Raw genomic sequence first — 23,410 nt, forward strand, 5'->3', positions numbered from 1 at the left:
ATGATTCAGAAATAGCTTCTAGATAAAAAGTATAGAAGCATTTATGTTATTTGGACGAAATTATGTTATCGAAACATAGAAATATATGTCTGGATACAACCACAAAATATAGGTTTTTTAAAAAAACATTTTCACATCTATCTTATACACACACTACAAAAATCTCTGTCGGGGACTTAAAAAAAGGGCATAGTACTCCAACTAGGGCCTCACTGCACAAGTTCACAGTATCTTCTCTCAAGTCTTTTTTTGTATATCCTAATAATTCTAGACTGACCTTTGCCATTTTTTACAATAGCATCACATTGTTAGACACATTGCAAAAATCTGTTTGACTTATTTTTCTGGTTTGACAATGTACCACAGGTAATTGTTGCTTGAGATGCTTTTTCTCATGAGTTCCATGTCCATGTTATAGTAATTTAATTTACATTTCCCTTGTTTTGCTTCTAAGAATGTCATGTGTGGCCTTGTCAAAAATCTTACCAAAGTCAAGCTGTATCATATCTATTGCTTCTCCCAACCCACTAGTTAGCTGCCCTGTCAAGGAAAATATTGTGCTAACTTGATGCAACCTATTTTGACAAATCTGTTGCCTTTCCGACATCTGCTCATTATTTACAAGATAATTAAACATTAATTGCTTTACATCATGTTTAATTTTCTTTCTGGGTACTGAAATTAGGCTCAATATCCTATAATTTTTCCTTCTTTTCTTCTCTACCTTTATATAAATAGATATGTGCTTTTTCTTCTTTTTCTAAATCCCTGGAACTTTCACTGTTATTGTTTTTCTTGAGTTCTCAAAGATGGTTCAAAAATTGCTTTGATTATTTTCTTAAGAACTGCAGGGTAAATTTTATTATGCTCTGTTAACTTGAAGACAAATTTAATAGATATATTTCTTTGTGTTTATGTAGATGTTCTCCAAACTGCCCTTTCCTAATTCAGGTCTGTTGTACTTACTATTAATTATGTTAAACACCTGACTGCCTCTGCTATTTAGGAAATTCTAGACAGAAATTTAAGGACACTAAAAATTAGGATTCTTTGCCTCCTTTTCTGTTGGCATTTTTGCATCTCTGACTTTACTTGTTTTATCCCTATGACCCTAAATAATTTTTCTTTTATTCTTTATGTTTACTTGTTTTCATTGTATTTTTAATGATCGCTTTTTGATTTTCAGCCTAAAGACTTCCTTATGCAATCATATTAATCTCCTACTATAATTTCAAGTGTTCCATTAATTAAGATAATTTGATATATATGCATTTATTAATACTCTTTCCAAAACTTCCAGCTCTCTCAGACTCCTTTTCTACTTAAAATGTTTCCCTTGTGCCTAGCAATGTTTTGTTAATGTTTACTTTTTTTTAAGTCTATTGTTGCTGTCACTTTTTCCTGTTTTCTCCAATATATTCCAAGCACTTACTGCACTTTTTGAACATTATCTGCATGAAAGATACAATTCTGTTCTTTCATCTGTGTACATGAATAAACATATATATATGTTTGTGTATATATAGGCAGAATAAACAAGATTTGAATAGATACATCCCTTTAAAGGGTTCCACTTTAACATCCAGTGAGTAATACTTCAATGCCAGAAACAGAAGGGTTGAGCTCGTAGTTTCTGCCAGTTGTGCTTCAAAATGTAAAGTTTTTCTGTGTGTTTATTTTAAATCAGATAGTAAGAAAGATGCATAAAACATAGTTTTCATTATGAGTAAAATATATTTAAGGACATTCAGTCAAGAAGCAAATGTGGTTTCCTGCCACAGTGACAGTTTACTTCCTAGGAGAGATTGTCACTGCTCTTAATAAAAATGACACTGGAAATTCCCCTTTGTGTTCATCAGTCGGGATCAGGCTACCAAAAAGTGTATTACAAATAGGATCTAGGGAAAAAATTGTAAAGAAAGATAATATTATAACAAAAAAGGCAACTGTCTGAGTTAGGAATCATCTTTTCCTCTTCTTCCAATTATAGTGTCAAAATAATAGAGCCAATGGTACATGATGTGGATACCTAGGTGCTAGAAGAAGACAAATAATAGAAATGATGTGAATGTAATGAAAAGATGACTGTCTATAAATCTTAAGCTTGACTCAAGGTCCTTACATTTGTAAGAATTAATCCCAATGGATTTTGTATCCAGGTTTCTAACGCAGCATTGGTTGTATTTGTCCTGTAGTATATGAGAGCCCAGTCCTCCATAAAATATTGAAGAATAGGAGTAACTAAGTGCAGGAGTATGGGTGCATTATAATTAGGGGGACCTGGTGTTCACGTTCTTGTTTGTAGGATTTGGGTTTAAGTTGTTAGAGGACTGATTTGGGGAACGTTTATCTTTCTGCATATGTGGCATGCAGAAAGTGATTATACCTTCAAAGGAATCCTGTATAAAATTTGAAGGAAAACCTCTGGTTACTTCAAGGAATGCCTTTAAACCATTTACATGAGTGAATAATTGCTTTAAGATATGTATTCAAAAAGCTCATGCCACAGTTTATAATACCGTTAGCTAATATCTGTGGCTATTTTTTGTGTTATATACATGATGATAGTGAAGAAACAAAATGTCCATTTACGTGCCTTCACAAAAGTAATTTGGTAGATTTTGCATTCTAAACATGTTTTGTCCCTTATACAATTATTATTATTCAATATGAGCTAAACTGCAGTTAGTTATCTAAATTAGTAGGCATAATGGCTACATTTTGCTTTGATCATTTGGTATAAATATGTACTGTGTTCATTCTGAGTTGTAGAGGTTTTAAATGTATTTTGCTGATAGCTCAGATAGCTTGCAGTCTTTTAAAAGTTAGTAAATCACACTTTTTAAAGGAAGTTTTGCATTCTTTGTTGTGCAATTGGAGGAAAGAATATGAAGATGGCTATTTTCATGCTGTCAGAAAATGTGCCAGCTCTGCATGCGTAGAGTCGGTACAAACCCACGCCACGAGCCTTCCTGGGTCTTGAAATTGTAACAACAGTATGTACCATATCTACTGGAAAGTATTTAAGCCCAAGGGCAGGGGAAAAATGTTCACAAAAGAAGGTGTCTAATCTTACTGCCTTTCATTTTGTTTAATCTAGTTATGCCACGTTTTGCTGAACAAGTTGAGGTTGCCATTGAAGCTTTGAGTGCAAATGTCCCACAGCCATTTGAAGAGAATGAGTTCATAGATGCCTCCCGCTTGGTTTATGATGGAGTTCGTGATATCAGGAAAGCTGTTCTGATGATAAGGGTATGTAAAGCACCTGGGAAATAAAAGTTGGGACTTACAGGAAAGTATCACATTGGATGAGAGGAATATAAAAGCTTCCTGGAACCAACTTTGTTTCATAATAAGCCAGAAAAGCTTGACATTGAAACAAGCATGAAACAAAAGTATGTGCAGCAAAAAAGAATTTGTAAGTAAAGAGATGAGGATATTTTAGGTGATGGACCACAATTAATTTGTTCACCTAGGAGAAGATTTGATCACAACTGCCAATAGATGCAAACTTCATTACTGTTTTCATAGTAATAGCATTAATTTGCTAAGATCTTCAAAGTTTGTGTAGATTTTTGTTGATTTTTTTTTTTCCTAATGTATGTGTGCTGCCTAGGATATGAGGTATGTCTGGTTAAAATCTAAATGAATAAATAAATTATCTTGCTGTTCCAGTGAGCCTCTGCAGGGATGGTTTTGAATGTTTACTGAGGTAAAGAATGTATCATTCCAGCATTGACTAACCAGTTGATTCAATTTGCTTAGACATCTTTTAAAAAACCAACCAAATAAATAAAATAACCCACAGAACAACATAATTATTGTTAGAGTAAATGTGTGTCTTGCTTTTCAGTGTAGTCTACAGTCAAAGATTAAAAAAAAAAAAAAAAAAAAAACAACAAACCAAACCTGGTTTGGACATCTCTTCAGCAATTGAAACTCTTATTTGAAACCCAAATTACCTTGAATCTGCCCCAGTGAAAGCCACGTACAAATAAAGCTATGGTGAAAATCACAGAGAAAACTTATGAAGCAAATAACAGTACTAAAACAACAACTCATCCCTTTGAGCAAACAGGTAACATACACTTGTGGTTGTGAGTGTGGTATGGCACTGATGTAAGACTTCAGACAGTCGGAGCACTCCAAAATAGCTTCATTTTAGTCATCTGTCACTATGTATTAATGTTAACACAAAAAGCTTTTGACAGGCTTAATTTTATAACTGCGAAACATAAATTCCGTTCCCTACCCACTACTAATCTCAGGTAGCCTGAATTATAGTCGTGATTGATGATGGGGGCAAACCCACCCTGTTTTCTGGATTTGCAACATCGGGGTATTCGCAACTCTTCTGGACTGGGATGGAAATGAAAGATCTGCATAGTAAAGGATCTCTGTTTTTCCTTTGATTATCCAGTTCCTTAGCCTGTAACAGCAGTTTCCAAACTTCTCTTAGGACAAGAACCACTTCTAAGCACATTTTAATCTTTTATAGTCTCTCATGGGTTATTTTAAATTGCTTCATGAGACACAATCATCAGGTGGGATCTGCTACAGACCCACGCTTTCCCATCTCCTGTGCAGAGTTCTGACTTCCAGCACCCCCCCGTATATCAGAGCTGTCCCGGAGAGGTTGCCATGAGACTGTCCAGACTGGGTGAGGTGTTTCAGCTAAGCACAAAGCACCATTTTAAATTCTGGAGGCACACTTACTTATTTCATTGCTGTCTTACTGTTATATTAACCACTAGCTTGGAAAGCTGATCAGCATGCAGGCTTTGCAGTCTTCTTAGAAACATCCGAGGTTATTTTTGCAATTGTATCACTACTACTTTCCACTCCTTGTATGATATGAGTTAATGAATTCTGTTTTCCCAGATTAGGAAGATGTAGTTTTTCATTCAGACAATTAACTTATTTATGGACCTAAATGTAGTGCTCCTCACCCAGGCAGAGAACTAAAGGACATAAATGGACTCATTATCCTTGTGAGTTAACTGGGAAAATCCACATATATAAACTTACATAGACCTGAGTTTGCTGAATCAGAACCTTATTTTCTGTAGGAAACAAAATTAGTTTCAGTTTGAGACAGTCTTTAGCATTCCCATCCAGACATCTGACATTGAAATGGAATGTATAATTAAAGGGTGAGCATTAAGCTATAAAAGACAGTCTTTAGAATATTTTTATCTAATAATCTATTAAATCTCATGCATATCTTTAATTCAGGCTGTAAAACTTCTTGCAGAATTAAAAAAAAAAAAAAACAAAACCTTGACAACTTTTTAGAGCATCTGACACAAACAATTATTTTCAGGCAGTAATTGTTCATGTGCATGCCACGAAAGATTGAATTTATCTGAGATGATTCCCTCATTCCATGGAGGAAATAAAGCCACTTTTTAAATTAATTTTTGTTGGTATTATTACTTTTAGTAAGCTGAAGGAAAGGGGGATAATCTCCGTTCTTCTCTTTTCCCTTGAGAAACGGAGATTTTATTGTCCCTTTGGAGGAGAAAGGAGACTCATTTTTGCATTGAGGACTATTATTATGATCTATACAGAAGAAAAAAATCTCTTTCACAATTAAGAAGTATAAATAAGGAGTATAATTATAGAACCTAAAAATAAGATAGAAAATAACAACTTAGTTCCAACATCTTTTATATTACTGCATCGGGATCAAATTACACTTTGTTTTTTCATAGCTACTTATGAAATTCCCTCAGTTATTAGGCAGAAACCCTCTCTACAGTTAGGAAGAATCACAATGGCACCTTTTCTCATTCTCTGTATCTCTGAGACCAGTCTGCTCTTTTCACACATGGCCTTTGCTATTGGCAACTTCGCCCTTAGTTGCATCTATGTTAGCAGTTGGATCAGGAGTGCACTTTTGGAGCCAATCTCCAGTTGTTCCCTCTTGCCGTGTTTTAGTTCATGTTACAGAGTAGTCTTAGAGCATATAAACTTGATTCTTGGGGTTGATCCTGGAAGATGTGCTCTAGGAGTGTCTTAAATGCACTTCTATCATCAAGGGACTTTCAGTCCATGGGAACAGACCAGAGCGAGCCTGAATAAAAATTAAATGAGGGTAGTGCAAATGTGGGGTCCTTAGCAGCAACTGTTTGGATGTATGAATTCTCTTCTACTCTTCCACGTTTGCCAATGTAGGCTTAGCCTTGATCACCTGTGGGGTAGCCACTGCAGTGAAATCCAAAGTGCTGCCACATCTCAGATCCTCTAGAAAACTCGACTTGGTGCAGAATCCCATCATCTTTTTAAATAGCCTATTTCCAAAAGGTGCTATGGGGTTCATTGTCTACACTGACTACCTGTTGCTTCTCAGGTTGAATTTGGAGTGCTAGATTTTACTGTAAATCATTAAATAGCTGAAGATCTGATGTGAGAGAAGTTCTGTGTCTTTGCCACTCGGATGCTGCTTGCAGCACCTGAGTCACTCAGGCTGCAACTGTCTTTGCAGAAAAACAAATGTACAGAATAGCGTGGAGTTGAATAGAAAAGCATATTATAAAGGCTTTTTTTTTTGTCCTTAGCTTTTAGAATTAGAGGGTATTTTCGTGGTAAAAAATGGAGGAATATCTTGTCAGTCTGTCTTTCCTCTCGTTACAAGGTTAGCTTGACTTGGTCTTTACAGTGCTGAAATTCTTATAGCTGCATCTTACAATTTTTAAGTGCATACAACACTATAGCATAGTGGGGTTTCTATCTTCATCAAGTATATTTGAATTGGTGAAATATTAAACAAATAGCATTTATAAATCTGCATATATATGCCATTTTATGATTTATACATGCATAATTCACATTTTTATACTGCAGTTACAAAAGATAAAACAAAATTGTATTGATGGAAAATATTTTGTTTATTGCAAGATCTTCAGTCTAGCAGCCAGAGAGATATTAAAAAAAAAAAAAAAAGATTCCAATGACTGGAAGCTGAAAGTCACCAAATTCATATTAGAATTAAAGCATGCACCTTAAAAGAGAAAATATATATTTACTGGGTGATTTATCCAGGATTGTGAAAGATTCTTCTACACTGGGAGAATTCATCTGAATTAGATGAATGAAGTGAGGAATATGTTCTATGTGTAGTAGAGATACTGGATTTGAAAAAAATTAGTCCTGGGAAGTCTTACGGCCTGTACTACAGAATAGACAGACTAAAAATTATGAAAATGGTCCATTTTCTGTTGAAATCAATTAGTTCCTAAAATCTATTAGTTTTTAAAATTACTCCAGCTTTTCCTGCCACTGGTGGTTGTCAGGTTTGTTTGGAAGCTGTCTCCAATCTCATATCCATGTTTCCATGTGTGACCATAGGTTCAGGAGTCTGCAAGACTGATTCAGTTCTTCTGTCTTCCAGCTCAGATAAATTAAGTTCCCGACTTTGTTGTCTTGGAAACTAGGTTTTAAATACCAAGGTCCTGTCAGTTGTGCACAAAAATTAGAGATGTTCTGGTATGTTTAGAAGGCCCTGCAAAGAGTGAAAATCTTTAAGTCAAGGTACTTAAATATAATATTTCTTTTTTATACTTTTGTGTCTAAAGAAATAGGAGACCCTATTATATAAAGGCTGCATCTCCAAGAGATCAGATAGAACAAAGCAATGGTGCAAGAGTGAAAAGCATGCAACGTGTTTGAAATGGCAGCATACAGATAATAGTTAACTGCTTTTCTTCATCTTAAAGAAAAATGTAGCTATTTTTGGAAGAAAATGAGGGTGTTAAATTCACCACACTTGAAAACCTTAAGAGATCGAATCTGAAAGTTAGTTTTGAATTAGATCTCACTTGTACAGAGGGGAAATACTGAGATTTCTTGTGCTTGTAGTATATTATTAACTGTTGCCTTATCTTGTCCTTTTGGTTTGCACTACATTTTCTCCAAGTTCAACATCTATACCCATTAAGTTTCAATCTTTTAAAGACCACAAATTTTAAGATTGTGAATGTCAGGCAGTAACAGCAATACTTCTTTAAGAATATTTCTTTAAGAGTAAATCCCTGAAGCATAGAATTTTCAGAATATTTTAGCTTTTTACGAGGCATCCTCATGTCCTTAGTGGTTACAGTGTTGAGACGTAATTTTTTGAATATTATGCCCTTACTTTACTGCAACTCTGACGATGAAAGCCTGGGGAAGGGCTGCACATTATCTTTTATAGTCTTATTTATAAAAATGGAGACAGAAGAAACTAAGAAGAGTATACCTGGGGGGGGAAAGGATATTGGTTTTACAATGACCAGTGCAACTGGCTAGTTGAATGGACTTGGAGGATGGACAATAGCCAGCTGGTTTATGAAGAAGGGGTTGAAACTCTCCACCCTGTTCCTGTTCTTCACAGGAAAGCCTAGGCAGATGAAAAGCCAAGCCCTATGATAGGAAATACTCTCTTTTGCTCAGGGAGTTCTATGGTTCTCTTAGTAGCTGGTTTGCTTATGGCAGATTTTAAAGTCACATCCTGCCCTCAGGCAACTGAGCAGAGAGAATAAAGTGATTAAAGGTGATTGGAAAGCTAGACCATTATAGTGATGGTTACCAATCTATCTTTTTTTTCCTGTGGGAGTAGAGAAAACATAAATTCATTTTTTTTAAACTTCATCTCGTGTCTATCCTGTTATATACACTATTTGTACATGCATCTCTTCAGAGATGCAGCCTGAGTTCCATTACCATACTGTCACACTTGGTTATCTCTTCCTCCAGTGCTCAGCATCCAAACACATATTTAATTCATACTCTTTAAGCCAAATGAAGATGGCTTTGTTTTACTCTTCCCATCATGTGCACTTCACCATGTAGCTAGCAAAGCAGTTGATTTTCCGTTACAAACAGTGATGTGCACTTCATGTTGGAAACCAGGCTGTAATATAAATACTGCCAAAAGACTTTTCTACATTATGTTAGAGGGTTTGGACCTGTTCCTAATGACTGAGCATCTTCAAGACAGAGCTGTAATGACAACTGGCAATGATTAGCACCTCTGCTAGCAGACTTGACGTTGCCTCCAAGCATGAAATGCCAGCATGGATGATTTCTTCTGTAATGGTTGGCCCTCTAGGTTAATACTGAGGCATACAGGTATCCAGTAAGGTGAGGATTTCTCTGCACAGTTACCGTGATCTTCTTTTTCTATTACCGCTGTCATGTACTGTACCTATAGAAGGTACTCATGGCCAGATTGTTGTACTAGATGCTATTCAACTACAAAATGGATATAATCTTCCTTCTAAAGACTATTTCTGGTTTTGCACCATCTATATTAAATATAGCACTAAATAGTGATTTAAAGTAGGCTGTCTCTCCATATATACATAAGGAAGGTTTTTTTGCTCCTAATTTTTTGCTAGAAGGTGAAAAAACCAAATAAACAGATCCATCAGTTATCTTTTTTCTCCCTCCCTCCAACATTTGAAACAACCTGAAGCCAGCATATACGTAACTAGATTTAATCAATCTGCCGAGAGATCCTCACGCCATTCGTAGCACCAGCAATGGAGATAATGTGGTTTCAGTTTAGGGGATGAGGCAAATTCCAAAGCTCTGTATCTGAAAAGAACCATGTGAACCAACAAGATAAAGCAGATTATAAACTTTACTTTTGTTTCAAAACCAGTTGACATCATTTATGTTTTCTTTCAAGGGGAAATCTCTTCTTTGCTTTGATAACTTTTCCTTCCAGGATGTTAGTTACTTTTTCCCAGGTACTTACATTCTCCTTTGAAGATTACGTGGAGATTCTAGTAATATAATAGTATTAGTGTCCATTTATATATGAAATAACATTATTTTGAAGTACTGCATTCCGGTTGTGTTTCCAAAGGACATTTGTTCCTGGAACTGCATTCGTCATGTTAACAGAGTTAAGAAAAGTTGCAGCAAGGTAAAGATAAATGCCATTTGTAAAGAAAACTAGAGTTGAAACAACTTAATTTTTAAGACAATTCAATTTCGGTTCTTGACTGCTTGGGCAGACAAGTTAATTTAAAAGGAAAGAGAAACAGCATTTCCTGGGCAGGTAGTCGATGAAATAAGAGCTTACTGTACATAGGACTTTGTCTGTATCCTTTATAAGCTTGTCATCTCCTCTCTTTTGCTTTCTCTCCCTGTCTCTCTCTCTCTAGACCCCTGAAGAGCTAGAGGATGATTCAGACTTTGAGCAGGAAGATTATGACGTTCGCAGCCGAACAAGCGTTCAGACTGAAGATGACCAGCTTATTGCTGGCCAGAGTGCAAGAGTGAGTATAAAACCCATGCACTACATTAAGTGTCTGTCTAGCTACAAATAAAAAGCTATGCCTTGGAAAGCAAATGCAGCGATTTCATATCTTCAGGACAGAAAGTTGTTGACCTAGGTGTTTAAAGTTTCTTCATGTCTCACCTATTTGAAAAGCACTGACTTTATTGAATGATCTTCCTTAGGCTTATGTGATGTCTTGTATCAGCCTTTTGCTCCAGCTAGTGCTGTAGGAGAAGGCCTTGCAGGTTTGGAACGTGCTGAAACCGTGGGAGTAGTCAGCAAATCAAAATAAAATTAAAAAAAAATCCCATCAGGGCACCATGGGCTGTATCCAGAGAAATCTTACATTAGTCATGTTTCCCAGTGTGCAAACCTGTCAAGAAGATCTGTTTAAGCTACCGAGTAGTCCCTGTAATTTAATTGTAATTGAAGACATTTGTTACTGAGTCAATGTAATTTTACCAAGGTAATTACATCATGATAAACTTGAGTCATTGTGATTTGTGACCTCAGCTTGTGCATGGGGATTGCAAATTAAGCTGATGAGTGTTTCAGGGGTCACAGATGCTGGAGAAGTGAAGTTTGTTAACACTCAGGATTATGCCACCCTCTGATGAATGTTTACCTTTTATTAAATAGGCTGCTGTGCTCAAATTATAAAAAAAAAAGACCATCAGAATATAATTTTGGGGGCAAATGACATCATGAAAATATATCTGACTGGAAAGAGAGTTTAAAAAAAAGCCTTAAAATTTTCCAGCAGAGAACCAGTTGGCAACTGGGAATTACCTGAATGATTTTCATGGCTGTTTTGCACAGGTCTGCGGTTTCTTCTGATAAGTGCTAAAAATGAAGTAATGGACTAAATGAGAAACATCCTCCCCACACACATTCAAAAACTGTAGCAAAAGCTGGTAACTGGAACGGTGACTTCTCACCTTTAATTCTGGAAGAGGATTTGTAGGGCTGAGAACCTGAAGACCAAAAGGCAGCAATGCTTTGAAAGATCAATTCAGAGGACCAGGAAAGAGGAATTTTCAGCTGCTGTAGGAAGACCCACAGTATGTTAGGGCCTGACACAAACATTTTACACCCTGAAAAGAAACAATAGAGAAATGCAAACCTAAATGAAGCTTACTTAGAGGTATGAGAGGAGTGTGAGACGTAGATACAGTGGAATGGGCAGAGGTTTTTTTTTTTGTCTTAAATTAAATTCCCTGAATATTGAATACAGATGGTAAATAAACCATACCACATATCAGAAAAGCTGGGTTTCTATCACTACATCCCAAGGACAAAAAATTTTGTCTTTGCATATCAAGGACATATCATATATATCATTATCACCTAGACGAAGAGCAGATGGATCGTAGGTCCCATCCCAGAGAGCCGGGTGACCAGGAACTGGCATTGAAAACCATGCAGTCAGGAGAATTGCAGAATGATACCTGGATCCTTACCCTATGTTCTGGATGCAGTTGACTACCTTTGGGGGATTTTTATATTCTAAAGAGCATAAAGTCCTGTTTGATGTATTCAAAGAATTTACTACTAAAGTAACTCTCAGGTACAAAGGTATTGAGATACAATATAGTTATTTCACAGTATTTTTTTTTTGTTTTGGTTACATCTAGGATTGGGTAGCATATCATCCTTTCTTGACCTGAAAACCAAGTAAAGACTGCAGTAATATTTTTACTAAGAATCTAATTCACCTAGGGACTTAGGAGTCTTAAATTCTATTACATTTATTGCGGTTATTATCACTGCTGCACTTAAAACCTTCTGCTTTGATCAGCTACACGCTGTATAAACATAATATATTATAAAGACAGTCCCATTCCTGAATAACGTAGAATGCAATAAACATAGAAAACAACAAATGACGAAAACCTAAAATGAAAACATGCTAAGCAGAAGCCGCCCAGTCCACAGTCTTGAGTGACTCATTGAAATGAGTCTGCAAAGCAGAATAGTATCTTTCAGAATAGAACCTTTTCTGTAGAAAAGCTGGATTTTTATTTGTGGAGTGTAATGGATTTGTTTAATATGCTTACTCCATAAAGCTATTAGTATTTCAGTAGAAAGACTTGTGTTGGTCTTCAATAGAAATAAAACTTGAATATATGAGCTGCATTTGCTATAGGATTAGCGTCTTTGAAAACACATCAGCAACTGGAATAGAAATGTTAAAACACTGTATACCAGTTTAAAGTGTGTGCAGGTGAAGCTGCCCACAGAAAGAAACCACATGCAAGACATACAGAGTGCCTTTCCAAATTTTACTACTCCTATCACATTCTCTTAATTTCAGTTAATTCATCTGTTCTAGTGTTTTATGTGTATTTTATATATTTATTTATTAGCTTGACTTACACTGCATTTTTCTGAGGAAAGACTAATATACTAACATTTGAAACTGCTGAGTTACATTGATAAGGCCTAATTAAAACTCATGTGTTGAATTTTAATTTGATTAACTTGCAAATTTCTCCTTTTCTGATCTACTGTTTATAACCTTTTTTAATTTCAGTTTTGGAAAAGGTCAATTATGAATTTTTAAAAGCCAAGAGCATTTTAAGAATATGTAGAGAAAGACTTCAGCTGATTGAAAGTGACATAAACAAGAAAAAACGTAATGACACTTAAATATGTGTCACACCCCATTAAATGCATAATGTGGTCTTCAGAACCCCTAAAGCCAATAGTAGCTCAACTTGGAAATCATTATTGGAAGTGTCCATTTGATCTTCAAAAGTAATTATTATAATTTTGTAGGGGTTTCTTTTTTCTTTTTTTTTTTGGAGAGGGGGGTGGGGAACTTTCTGCTTTGTTGATAATGTCAAGGCAGATTAGTATAACCTGTGTATGCCTTTTTGCATATCTTCCAAGAGACAATTAGACCACTAAATATTTTTGAAAGGTACATTCATTACAATTAATTTCAAATGTATTATCTTGCACGCCATAGCTTATTTTAGTGTTGGGTTAAGCAGAAAACCTCTGTTTCTGACAGAGAATGAGACTAGGAGAGATAGTGGCAATTCAGTCTGCCTTTTCCCATAGATGACATTCATTTTGTTCTTCCTAAAAGTTAAGATTTAACAGGACTTTTCTTTAATCTTCCTGTATCAACTGGTGAATAATCTGTATATCATGGCATCACATATATAATTTTTAAATTCTTGAAGGTATAAGAAAAGCTATAAACATCCTGTGAATTTGTTTTTGCCTGTCCTAACAGAAATCAAATGTCTACTGGATTTTGCTTGGCATCTTCAACTCCCATAAAAAGAAACTAGAAGTTGGGCATGCCGTTTGGACCACTGGAAATGTATACTTTCTAGCTTCCTTTTTTCATGCCCAACTTCTCCCATTTTTTCTCCAGGCTATCATGGCTCAGCTTCCCCAGGAGGAGAAGGCTAAGATTGCCGAGCAGGTAGAGATATTCCACCAAGAAAAGAGCAAACTGGATGCGGAGGTGGCCAAGTGGGATGACAGTGGTAATGACATCATTGTGTTGGCAAAGCAGATGTGCATGATTATGATGGAAATGACAGACTTTACGAGGTAAGGACAAAATAACCTGTGCTGAGGACTTCTTCAGACATCCCACATCTTTCCTTTCTGTTGCAATTTATAGCCTATTGAGATGATGTGCTGTGTTTTGGGGGATGCAAAGCCAGGTAACACACATCATACATAACAGGATGGGTTGTACAGTTCTCTACACATGACTACTCTGGATATTTCTCCAAATGGGATTAATCACGTGAAGTTTTTGTCCTATTTACGAATCTGTTTTATTTGCAGATCATCTTGAACTTCAGCAGCAAAGATAGTCTGTGACCTTACAGACACTAACTGACATTTCATTTAGTACCCATCTAAATGCATGTGCCTCTCTGAACTTTCAACACTTCAACACAATTTGTGTCAATCAAAAATAATGGCAAAACTATTTATATCATTTTGAACACTGAACTTCTTTCCAAAAAAAATCCCAAATGAAATGAAACTGTTTTGATCTAATGCTTTATTGGAGCCTGTCAGTAATGATTTTTTTTTTGTTTTCATTTCTTTTTTCTATTGATGTCTTGTTCTTTTCTAATGGCAAAGCATCAAAAGGCCATTCATTAATGATATCATATAAACAGAATTATTTTGTTTAAATATAGTCATATTGTTAGTCACACCACAGAGGACATTTTAGAAGATTTTTTGAATTGCAGATCACCATAATAAATTAAAGGTTTTTCAGTGTTTATTTTTAATGGGAGTTCAAAAGTTTAAATGGTATTTATCAAAATATGATTAGACAAAACTGGACAAAAATCTTCATGTTTTCCTTCAGAATTAAAATAAGACATCCATTTATTCATCTCACTGAGATGCTCAAATAGATTTCTTAATCTCCAGCTGATCACATACCTTGTGTCTGGAGCCTTCAATCCATTTCGAAGGAGACAGTCTCTACATTGACAATGTAGGGTTCGCACATACCTTATATATATAGATAGAGGGGGTGTGTGTGTGTGTGTGTGTGTGTATAAATACCTTTAATTTGCAAATAACTTGACTATTTGCACTTGCATAGTTAGTTAATTGGTAATAGGCAACAGCAAACATTTTTATCCATTTTAAATTTAATTATGCAAATAGAAAGATTGCTTACTTTAATAGGTTACTACTATACTTCTTTCCAAGTAATTATTCTCTCAGTTATTTGTTTTTCTCTCAGTTTATACTTTTACAACTATACTTTCTGCAGTAGACTCGCCACTGCTGTGTACCAAATGACCATATAGAACCTCCTGTGAAGGGTGATATTTTAGAGGAATCTTAATTATTTTTGTATTTGTATTGTCTTTGGGTCGCTGATCCTTCTGCCCAAAACCAGAGTGAAAAACTGTCCAAACAGTGCCATAGTTTCATGGAAGGAAGAAATAATGCTCTAAAGCAACAGCCCAGAATATGAACACTTTCTGCAAGCTCCCAGACACCCTTTGATACATTGAACATAAAATTGAAAGTTTTGTAATTACATTTTCTACCATCAAAAGAACAGAACTAATATGAGAATGAGAGCAAACTACTGTCACATTTGAAGTAAATTAAAAAAAAAAAAAATCAAAGTGCACCTCTGTCTACATCAGATTCAACAGAAACTTGTTTAACATATTCCATTAAAACAGAACAAAGCCTTTCACACCTTTTTGGTTGATTGTAACCTCAGCAATGTTAAAACAGAATAATTTTTCAAATGCATGGAGTTTGTGACAGTCAGATCTGCTGATGTAATTAATGTAGAAGCATACGAGGTCACTATGAAGGATTTTTGCTACAGTTTAAGTTCAACAAAACTGAGATACTTGTTTCAATATCTGTTTAAGGTGGAAATGAAAGTATGGAAAGAAGATAAAAATGGAAATATGTTTCAGTATGTTATTCTTGGCATTATAGATGAAAAAAATGCAAAAATAATACTATGTTGTGCTTAGGAAAAATGCCTTCAGTTTTAGTTTAAAAAAAACTAAGTTTGATCATATTATGGTTTTCCATCAGTCTTGTCTAAAGCTATATTTCTTCACATAGTATAAAAAAAAAAACAAAAAAAAAAGAAAATAATCTCACTTCTAACTGAGCCATTCTCAGGAGCAGTAACAAATTTATTATTACAAACAGGATTAAAGTGTTGAGTCTGAAGCAAACTCAGAAAAGACTGCAGTTACTTTTTACTTTTTGTCTATATACGTTTTGGTAACTTTAATGACTAAAATCAGAGTTTTGTGCATCATCTTAAAAGTATAGAGAAAGATCAGTCTTAAAGCTAATTATACATGTTTTAAATGTAACATTTAAGTGTATGTCCTGATTTTGGCTGGGATAGAGTTAATTTTCTTCCTAGTAGCTGGTATAGTGCTGTTTTGGATTTAGCATGAGAATAATGTGATAAGACACTGATGTTTTAGTTGTTGCTAAGCAGTGTTTGTACTAAGTCAAGGACTTTTCAGTTTCCCATACTCTGCCAGTGAGGAGGTGCGCAAGAAGCTGGGAGGTATAGCCAGGATGGTTGACCCAAACTGGCCAAAGGGTTATTCCATACCATATGACGTCACGCTCCATATATAAGCTGGGGGTAGTGGGCCGGGGGGCAGCAATTACTGCTTGGGGACTGGCTGGGCATCGGTCGGCGGGTGGTGAGTGGTTGCATCACTTCCCTCCCCCCCGCCCCAGGTTTTGTTCCTCTCTCTCTCTCAGTTTTACTTTTCATTACAAATTTATTATTATTATTATTATTATTATTATTATTATTATTATAGTATTAAACTGTTCTTATCTCAACCCAGAAGTTTTCTTACTTTTGCTCTTCTGATTCTCCCCCCCATCCCACCGGGGAGGAGTGAGCGAGCGGCTGTGTGGGGCTTAGTTGCCAACTGGGGTTAAACCACAACAGTGTAACAGAAGGATTATGCTTCACATATCCTTGTTTTCTGACAAAAATGTGCTAAAAAAGCTTTTCTAAAATGTGACATTCTTGCTCTAGACGTGACCGGCTTAACATTTAGCACTGGCTTGGGAATAACATAATTTTGGAATAGTTGTGTATTCCAGAAAGAATGTTGGCTTAATGAGCACTTAAAAATGCATATACTATTAAGTATAGCTCATGTGCTTGAAGGCACCATCAGACTAAATTGCTAGTGAGGCATTTTGTAAGAGAGAGGAAATATAGCAGACCGATTTCTTAATCAAACTGTACTATAAAGTAGTTAAAAGGTGAAATTGTAATAAATTAAGAAATCATTCGTGGTACTATTTTAAAATCAAACGCTGAACAGGGTCACTAAAACTGTTGCCTTTCCTGATTTATTTAGATTGTGCATAATTGTATTGTATTTCACAGAGGTAAAGGCCCCCTGAAGAATACATCAGATGTCATTAATGCAGCCAAGAAGATTGCAGAGGCAGGATCGAGGATGGACAAATTGGCACGGGCGGTAGCTGATCAGGTAACAACAAAAATGAGCAGAAATATAATGTAACCTCTATCAATGAGTTGCCTTTTGCAGGAAAAGGTTATCTTTACTTGGCAGAAAATTACTTCTTGAAAGTCACTGCCTGGACACTGATCTACCCATTGAATATAAGTTGTTTCTTCTATACCAATCAGCTTGGGTTTTGTAGTACAGGAAAGTCATAAATGAGTCTCTAAACCTCAGAAATGCTGAATTGTTCTACAGCCTCACTTCTGGACCCAGCTGATTGTATTAGAATTAGACTGATGTCATGAAAGCAGTAGAGACCTGGATGCTCTGTTACCCTTGCCGTATGCCTGGGAATCCTTATATTCTTTTCAGCTTGTTCTTCCAGCAATTTCCCTTGATATGGCACTTCTCTTTTTCAAGATTCCTTGACTCCCTTTCTTCTGCTTTGCATCAGGGTTTTGTGCTTTCGCCTTACAGCCCCCTGCTCCATGTTCTAGGGTCTGTGTCCTCAGTCCCATTACCAAATTCATGTCACAACTGGAAAGATGAATTTGCTATATTCAGCCCCTTTCTTTCAGGCTGGATTATCTATCCATCTGGAGAGCAAGAGGAAGGATCATATTAAAAGTCAAAAGCCAAATTTCAAATCCGGGTTCTAGGTAGCTAATTTTAGATTTAGGCAAATTAAATTTGACTATTTTCTCCCTTGTAAACTTCCTATAGTTTCTTTCCTTTCATTGTCATCAGGGGAAAATTTGCTGGAAGTGGGAACTGATAACTTCCTTACCTCTAGTCATTCTCTTCAAAATAAGTATTTCTCTTTCTTCTCCAAGCAAGCATGTAATAGTGCGTAACACATCCTGCCAGGGAATATGGGCCAGAGTGGCAAGAAACCGGAACCTGCCCATTTTCCTATAACCTCAGAAATTTTGGGTTTAGGTTTTCTTCATTATCAGCAAGCATTTTTCCTGTAGTTAACCCATTCCAATCCTTCAAATGTAGCATCTATTCATTTTAGCATATGAAAGAAGAAATCCATCTGTCAGCTGACGAAATTCCTAGTATACAATATTTGCGGAGGTGAAATATTTTAGAGAAAGAAACAGAAAGAGACTTGCTATGCTTGTAGTGCATTGGCTTGAGTCACATTTTAAATTTCAGAAGACTGTAACATGCACACTTTAATAATAAACAGCGGAATCACTATGAGAATGAAGTGTTTATTTTAATGCTTGCTCTTTAATGATATTTTACAGAACTTTGGAGACACTCATGCAATATAAACTTTTTATGGACAGTTGCATTTTTAATTACTGTTCCAGTGAGAGAGATCTTACATTTTCATTTGCTGCAAGGTACTTGTATTTAAAGCCTTGTCAGCTCTCTAGAAGTATTGCTTTAAAGTTAATTTCTTTCAGTTCATAGACTTCAAGAGTAGGGTAAATATTTCTGTATTAAATTGTCACTGGTAGGGAGAAGAGGTCTCTTAGGGATTCATGCCTGAAAGATGCAGCAACTGTCTGAGAAAGAGAGGCATTATAGCATTGCCATAAGTATAGAGCAGATTAAACCTAACAGCCACAATGAACCTCCAGCTTTGTTTATTGCTAGTTTTAAAGGGAGAGAAAAAACCAAAGTGACCGCTTTCAGGGTTATAGACGACAGTATATGCAACTACTTCACTGCAAACATATTCCTTGCCAGCATTAGCTGTTGGGGCTAGAACAGTCATCTCAAGTCAGAGGTTGTGATGCTGTTGACACGTGTGTGTTTAATTCTATCAGTTTTTGTTGAAGTGCTCTGATAATATTTTACAAAAATTGAGCATAAACTTTGTAAGATGCTAAAAAGACATATTTGGAACCTTTGTTCCCCAAGCTATACATTCAAAGAACATTGTCAGTCAGACTTTGTTGTGTAGCCCAAAGAGTATTTATTGAAGACATGTTGTTAGCAATGGCCCCTTTTAGCAATGTTTCATCAGAGTGAATTACTGAGGTCTGTTCTCTCAAGGCAAGACTTTGAATATTAACTATGACAGTGTTGTTTATTACGCTGTTGATATTGTAGGGGATGATACAGTTTCTATTAAGAATCCCAAAGACTATGAATAAATTGTACTTGGGCCTTTTCTAGTTATATTGATTATAAAATTTTCACTTAGTCTACCACATTTGACCTAATGTAATTTGTATGAAAACACATTTGGGATGCACAACATCCAAAACGGTACAGGACTGTAGATAGCCTTCCCTCTAGTATGAAGAGGTATCCCTTAGACATGCAGAGGGACCAACTTCTCTCATGTTCTTGAGAAGGCCTGCAATTCTGGTGTCATCTGCTGAAAGATTCTGTAATACGTCACTTACACTTCAGTAAATAATTTCCTTCTGGCACAGATTAAAGTATTTATGCATTAACAATAAGCTTGCCAAGTCTGTCAATACCAAACCCAAGCAGCCTTACCTCGCCTCTCAAGTCCTTAGTCTGTCAGTAAGGGGCCTGGGGTCTGCCAAGTCTGAAGCAGAGCTGTGTCCTCTAAAGGTCTGCACAAATGCCAGGGAAGCTGGCAAGACAGTCAAGAGGTGGCATTAGAGTGGATGTAATCAGTCAGAACTGGGTTTATCTGGACTTCAACTGGTCCATGTTGTATCTTAACTTGGACAGCCAGTGGGCAACCTGGAGTTTCAGGTCAAACTTTGTCTTTTGGCTGCTCCGTAGATTCTCCTGTTCTGTACAAACTGATATCATAAGTGGACTTCCCTACAAACATAGCAATTATATTATTTTCATTGTCTTTCATTAGTGGCTGACAGAGAGGATTCTTCTTTTTACAAAAAGGTATATTGCATCTTCAGATTACAATTCATAAGTCTTGAGTTAATTGAAAGGTAGAGTTTGAATTTTCACATTTCATCAAGTATCTCAGGTAAAGATGAAGTGAAATGGATCCACCTAATACACACAAATTGCCACTATCTCCTTTGATTACCTCTCTATAATCATATAAACTCAGCTACATCTAATCAAATATTTCTTTTGTCTGTAGTGCCCGGACTCAGCCTGCAAACAGGACCTGCTAGCCTACCTGCAGCGCATTGCCCTCTACTGCCACCAACTCAATATCTGCAGCAAAGTGAAGGCAGAAGTTCAGAACCTGGGAGGAGAACTTATTGTATCAGGGGTAAGCTGGTATTTGTATTTAGCTATTTATGTTTCCCATATAGCACTTGAAAGGGAGCATTTTTGATGGCAATAACGTACAAAACAAAAATACGGTGATTCATAAGCAAGCTTTAAAATGTTATCGCCATTGTTCCAGACCTTACAATAATTTGCGTAGAGCAATTTGATTTTCCAATTACCCTTTGTTTACACTAACCTTGTAAAATCTTCATTCTTCCAAAAGAAAAGTAATTTCATAGCCTAGAAAGTCATTGCCAAGCTGTGAATATTATAATTATTTGGAGCTTTTGTATATTTGCTCATTATAAATCTTCTTTCCTTTGTTAGTACTGGTAATTTCCTTCCTCTGTGCAGAAGCCAGCTCTGTATGAAATGCATATTGTTAAGATGGTGATGACTAATGGGATTTCATTCATTCAGGTTCCAATGCACACTAGGTTTAGCAAAAACTCTGGAAGGCCAGCAAAATATTTTAATTTTTGATGCACGTGCTGTTTTCAAATACTATTGGCAAGCACAATGATTATATAGTCTAATTCCCGTCCAGTTATTTCAGTTGTTTTCAATGAACACTACAAACTTTTTACACACAATCTTTTTTAGAAATAAAGACAGGAATGTGCAGCAGCAGTAATATTATAAACAATGAGTTTTCTACATTTTTAAACTATTTTTTCTTTCCTTCTCCTAATGTTGGACTCTGTGCCTCTGGGAGATTACTAGAACCAAGCAGTGGCAATTGCTGTTCTTCATGATTTTCTTGTTTCGTTCTTTTAACTAATCACCCTAGTATTAGCCCCATGACACCTTTGTTATCTTCTAACTCAAATACAGAACATATGTATGTAAATGTATAACACGTTTCACTCTCCTGAGTGTGTTTTCAAAATGTTGGTGATTTGTGAGACCCAAGATACTTGAAACAAGATTGTTTCCAAATGCGGTTTTGAAAAAGCACCCTTTCATTGTTTAAGCCCAATCAAGTACGAAGATTGTTAGGACAACTAACTCGTGCCCTTCATTTCATCCATAAGATTCCCCAGTGAAATCACTGGCCTTCCTCAAACATACCAGAAGTCAGAGCAAATGTTCTCAACTACATAACATTTTGATTTTTTGCAAAGCAGTATAGAAGGTCTTAAACATTTGCCAGGCTTTCTTGGATCAAACATTCTGAAGTCATATACACAATCCTAAAAGGAGCTGCTTAAATGTTCCTGTGTCTGTCCTGCAATTGGTCTTCACTTCTTGACGTATGTACATATGTAATTTTAATACCTTGATCTTCCCACAGCAATGAAAAGATCCTCTTCCATTTTCCTGATATTAATGGAGTGATCTGTCCTTGTATTGCTGACAGCTATGCTGCATAGTAAACGCTATGATCTTTTCTTACCTACTGCCATCTGGGTCCAGCTTTTCATACCCATTGAGTTGTCATGTTCATCTATCTATAACAATTACCCAAATCAGTGCTTCTACAGCTTGGCTTTTGTGGTTGTGTGTGTTTCTTTTTCAAGTCTCTTTATTCAGTGTATGTGGATGCTGAATAAGCCATTGTGAATCTCTAGCATCTATTCGTTACTGGAACATCACCATCCGTTGTGAAATTTAAGTGGCCGAACTGCTTGACTTCATCATTTCCAGTCTGGCATTGTTAGCATCTGCTGCTTACCAGGCTTCATCATCATTGTGTTTCTGTTTGGTTGGGTTTTTACAGTCAGTTGCAGGCAAAGGCAAAACAAGCTTCAACCACAGAAATTATTTGGGTCTGTTCCAAAGACTCAGTAGTACTGACAAAGAGAAAATGTTAAGATTGCCCAGCCTGCTTCTTCTGCTGTTGCTCTGAACAGGAGGTGATATAGAGAGTTGAACTCCTGTGCATCCTTTTTGGAGAGCATTATCTTGTTATCTGGTATAACACAGCTAGTACAGTACTTTCCTCATAGTGTTTTCCAAGCTGTTTATCTTCAAGGTACTGGGTACTGTATGCTCTTTTGCTATCCAGAGATCTGGTATCCAAGTGCACATCTACATCTGCTTGTCTACTTGCTGCTTCTGCTTCCATCTTCTTCTTCATTTTCTCTTGGATAGCCAATTACAAATAAACAGTATTTTATTTACATCAAAATGAAATACCATTATTTGGCAACTTGCATACAGTACAGTGTTAGAATTACAATAGAAATCCAGAATTCAAGCTTCCCAACCTATGACCACAGAAGTAAGTTTAAGTGACTGCACTATATTTAAGTGTTTTGATGTAAATATCAAGCACCAGGATGATTATTAAATACTGTAATTTACTACTGTGTTTACAAAGAACTGTAATATAAATCAGATTGATCCAAAAGATGAGTTATGATTCAGAACTATTATGGGGAATACAGCCTCTGCTTGAATGTTTGCATTATTAATCAATATTTATAAATGAAATGAATGTATGCATATGTATGTATGAATCTGTGTGGGCATATGTATATTTATGTAAAAAGGAAAGAGACATAAAACCAATTAAAACCTAAAAGACAGAAAGCCACCCCACAGTTCTTATAATACTGCTAGAGAAAAATGTGTTGCAACAGCTTCAAAAATACTGTGTACATAACATATAATGTGCTATATATCTTTTGGTGAAACTTCTATTTCTTTTTTTCCCCACAAGATTCAGTATTTCAGTATGGTTTATCTCTGAAAATAAGCATAAAGCTGATCTTGTTTGCTTTTTCCTCTATAGATTGGTATGATACTAGCATAGCATATGAAGGGGTTCTTTTTGGCATCATTGACTTTGCTGCAAATAGAAAAAGAGATCAAAAAGTAAGAAAATGTCACAGTCCTGAAGTGTAAATTATTTCAATAAGGGAAAGAACCCACTGTTGTTTTTCCCTTTCTTTCTTCAATTCCTTTTCCCCCAGCTCTTTCTGTCCTGTGATCTTTCCCATCATATTCCCTGCATGCAGAT

At 36.0% G+C, this 23,410-nt stretch overlaps 1 protein-coding gene across 2 annotated transcripts in view; it reads left to right on the top strand.

The window, feature by feature from the left end:
* The window catches only part of CTNNA2 (catenin alpha 2), a 527,667-nt gene that overhangs the window by 477,523 nt on the left and 26,734 nt on the right, over positions 1–23,410 (top strand). For both annotated transcript variants that reach the window (XM_075148429.1, XM_075148430.1), the window contains exons 13-17: positions 3,101–3,252; positions 10,155–10,268; positions 13,659–13,840; positions 17,178–17,283; positions 20,309–20,443. In XM_075148429.1, the coding sequence (XP_075004530.1) occupies positions 3,101–3,252; positions 10,155–10,268; positions 13,659–13,840; positions 17,178–17,283; positions 20,309–20,443 (689 nt within the window). The remainder of the gene's footprint in view (positions 1–3,100; positions 3,253–10,154; positions 10,269–13,658; positions 13,841–17,177; positions 17,284–20,308; positions 20,444–23,410) is intronic.

Source organism: Calonectris borealis, chromosome 4, assembly GCF_964195595.1.
Source record: "Calonectris borealis chromosome 4, bCalBor7.hap1.2, whole genome shotgun sequence".
NCBI lineage: Eukaryota > Metazoa > Chordata > Aves > Procellariiformes > Procellariidae > Calonectris > Calonectris borealis.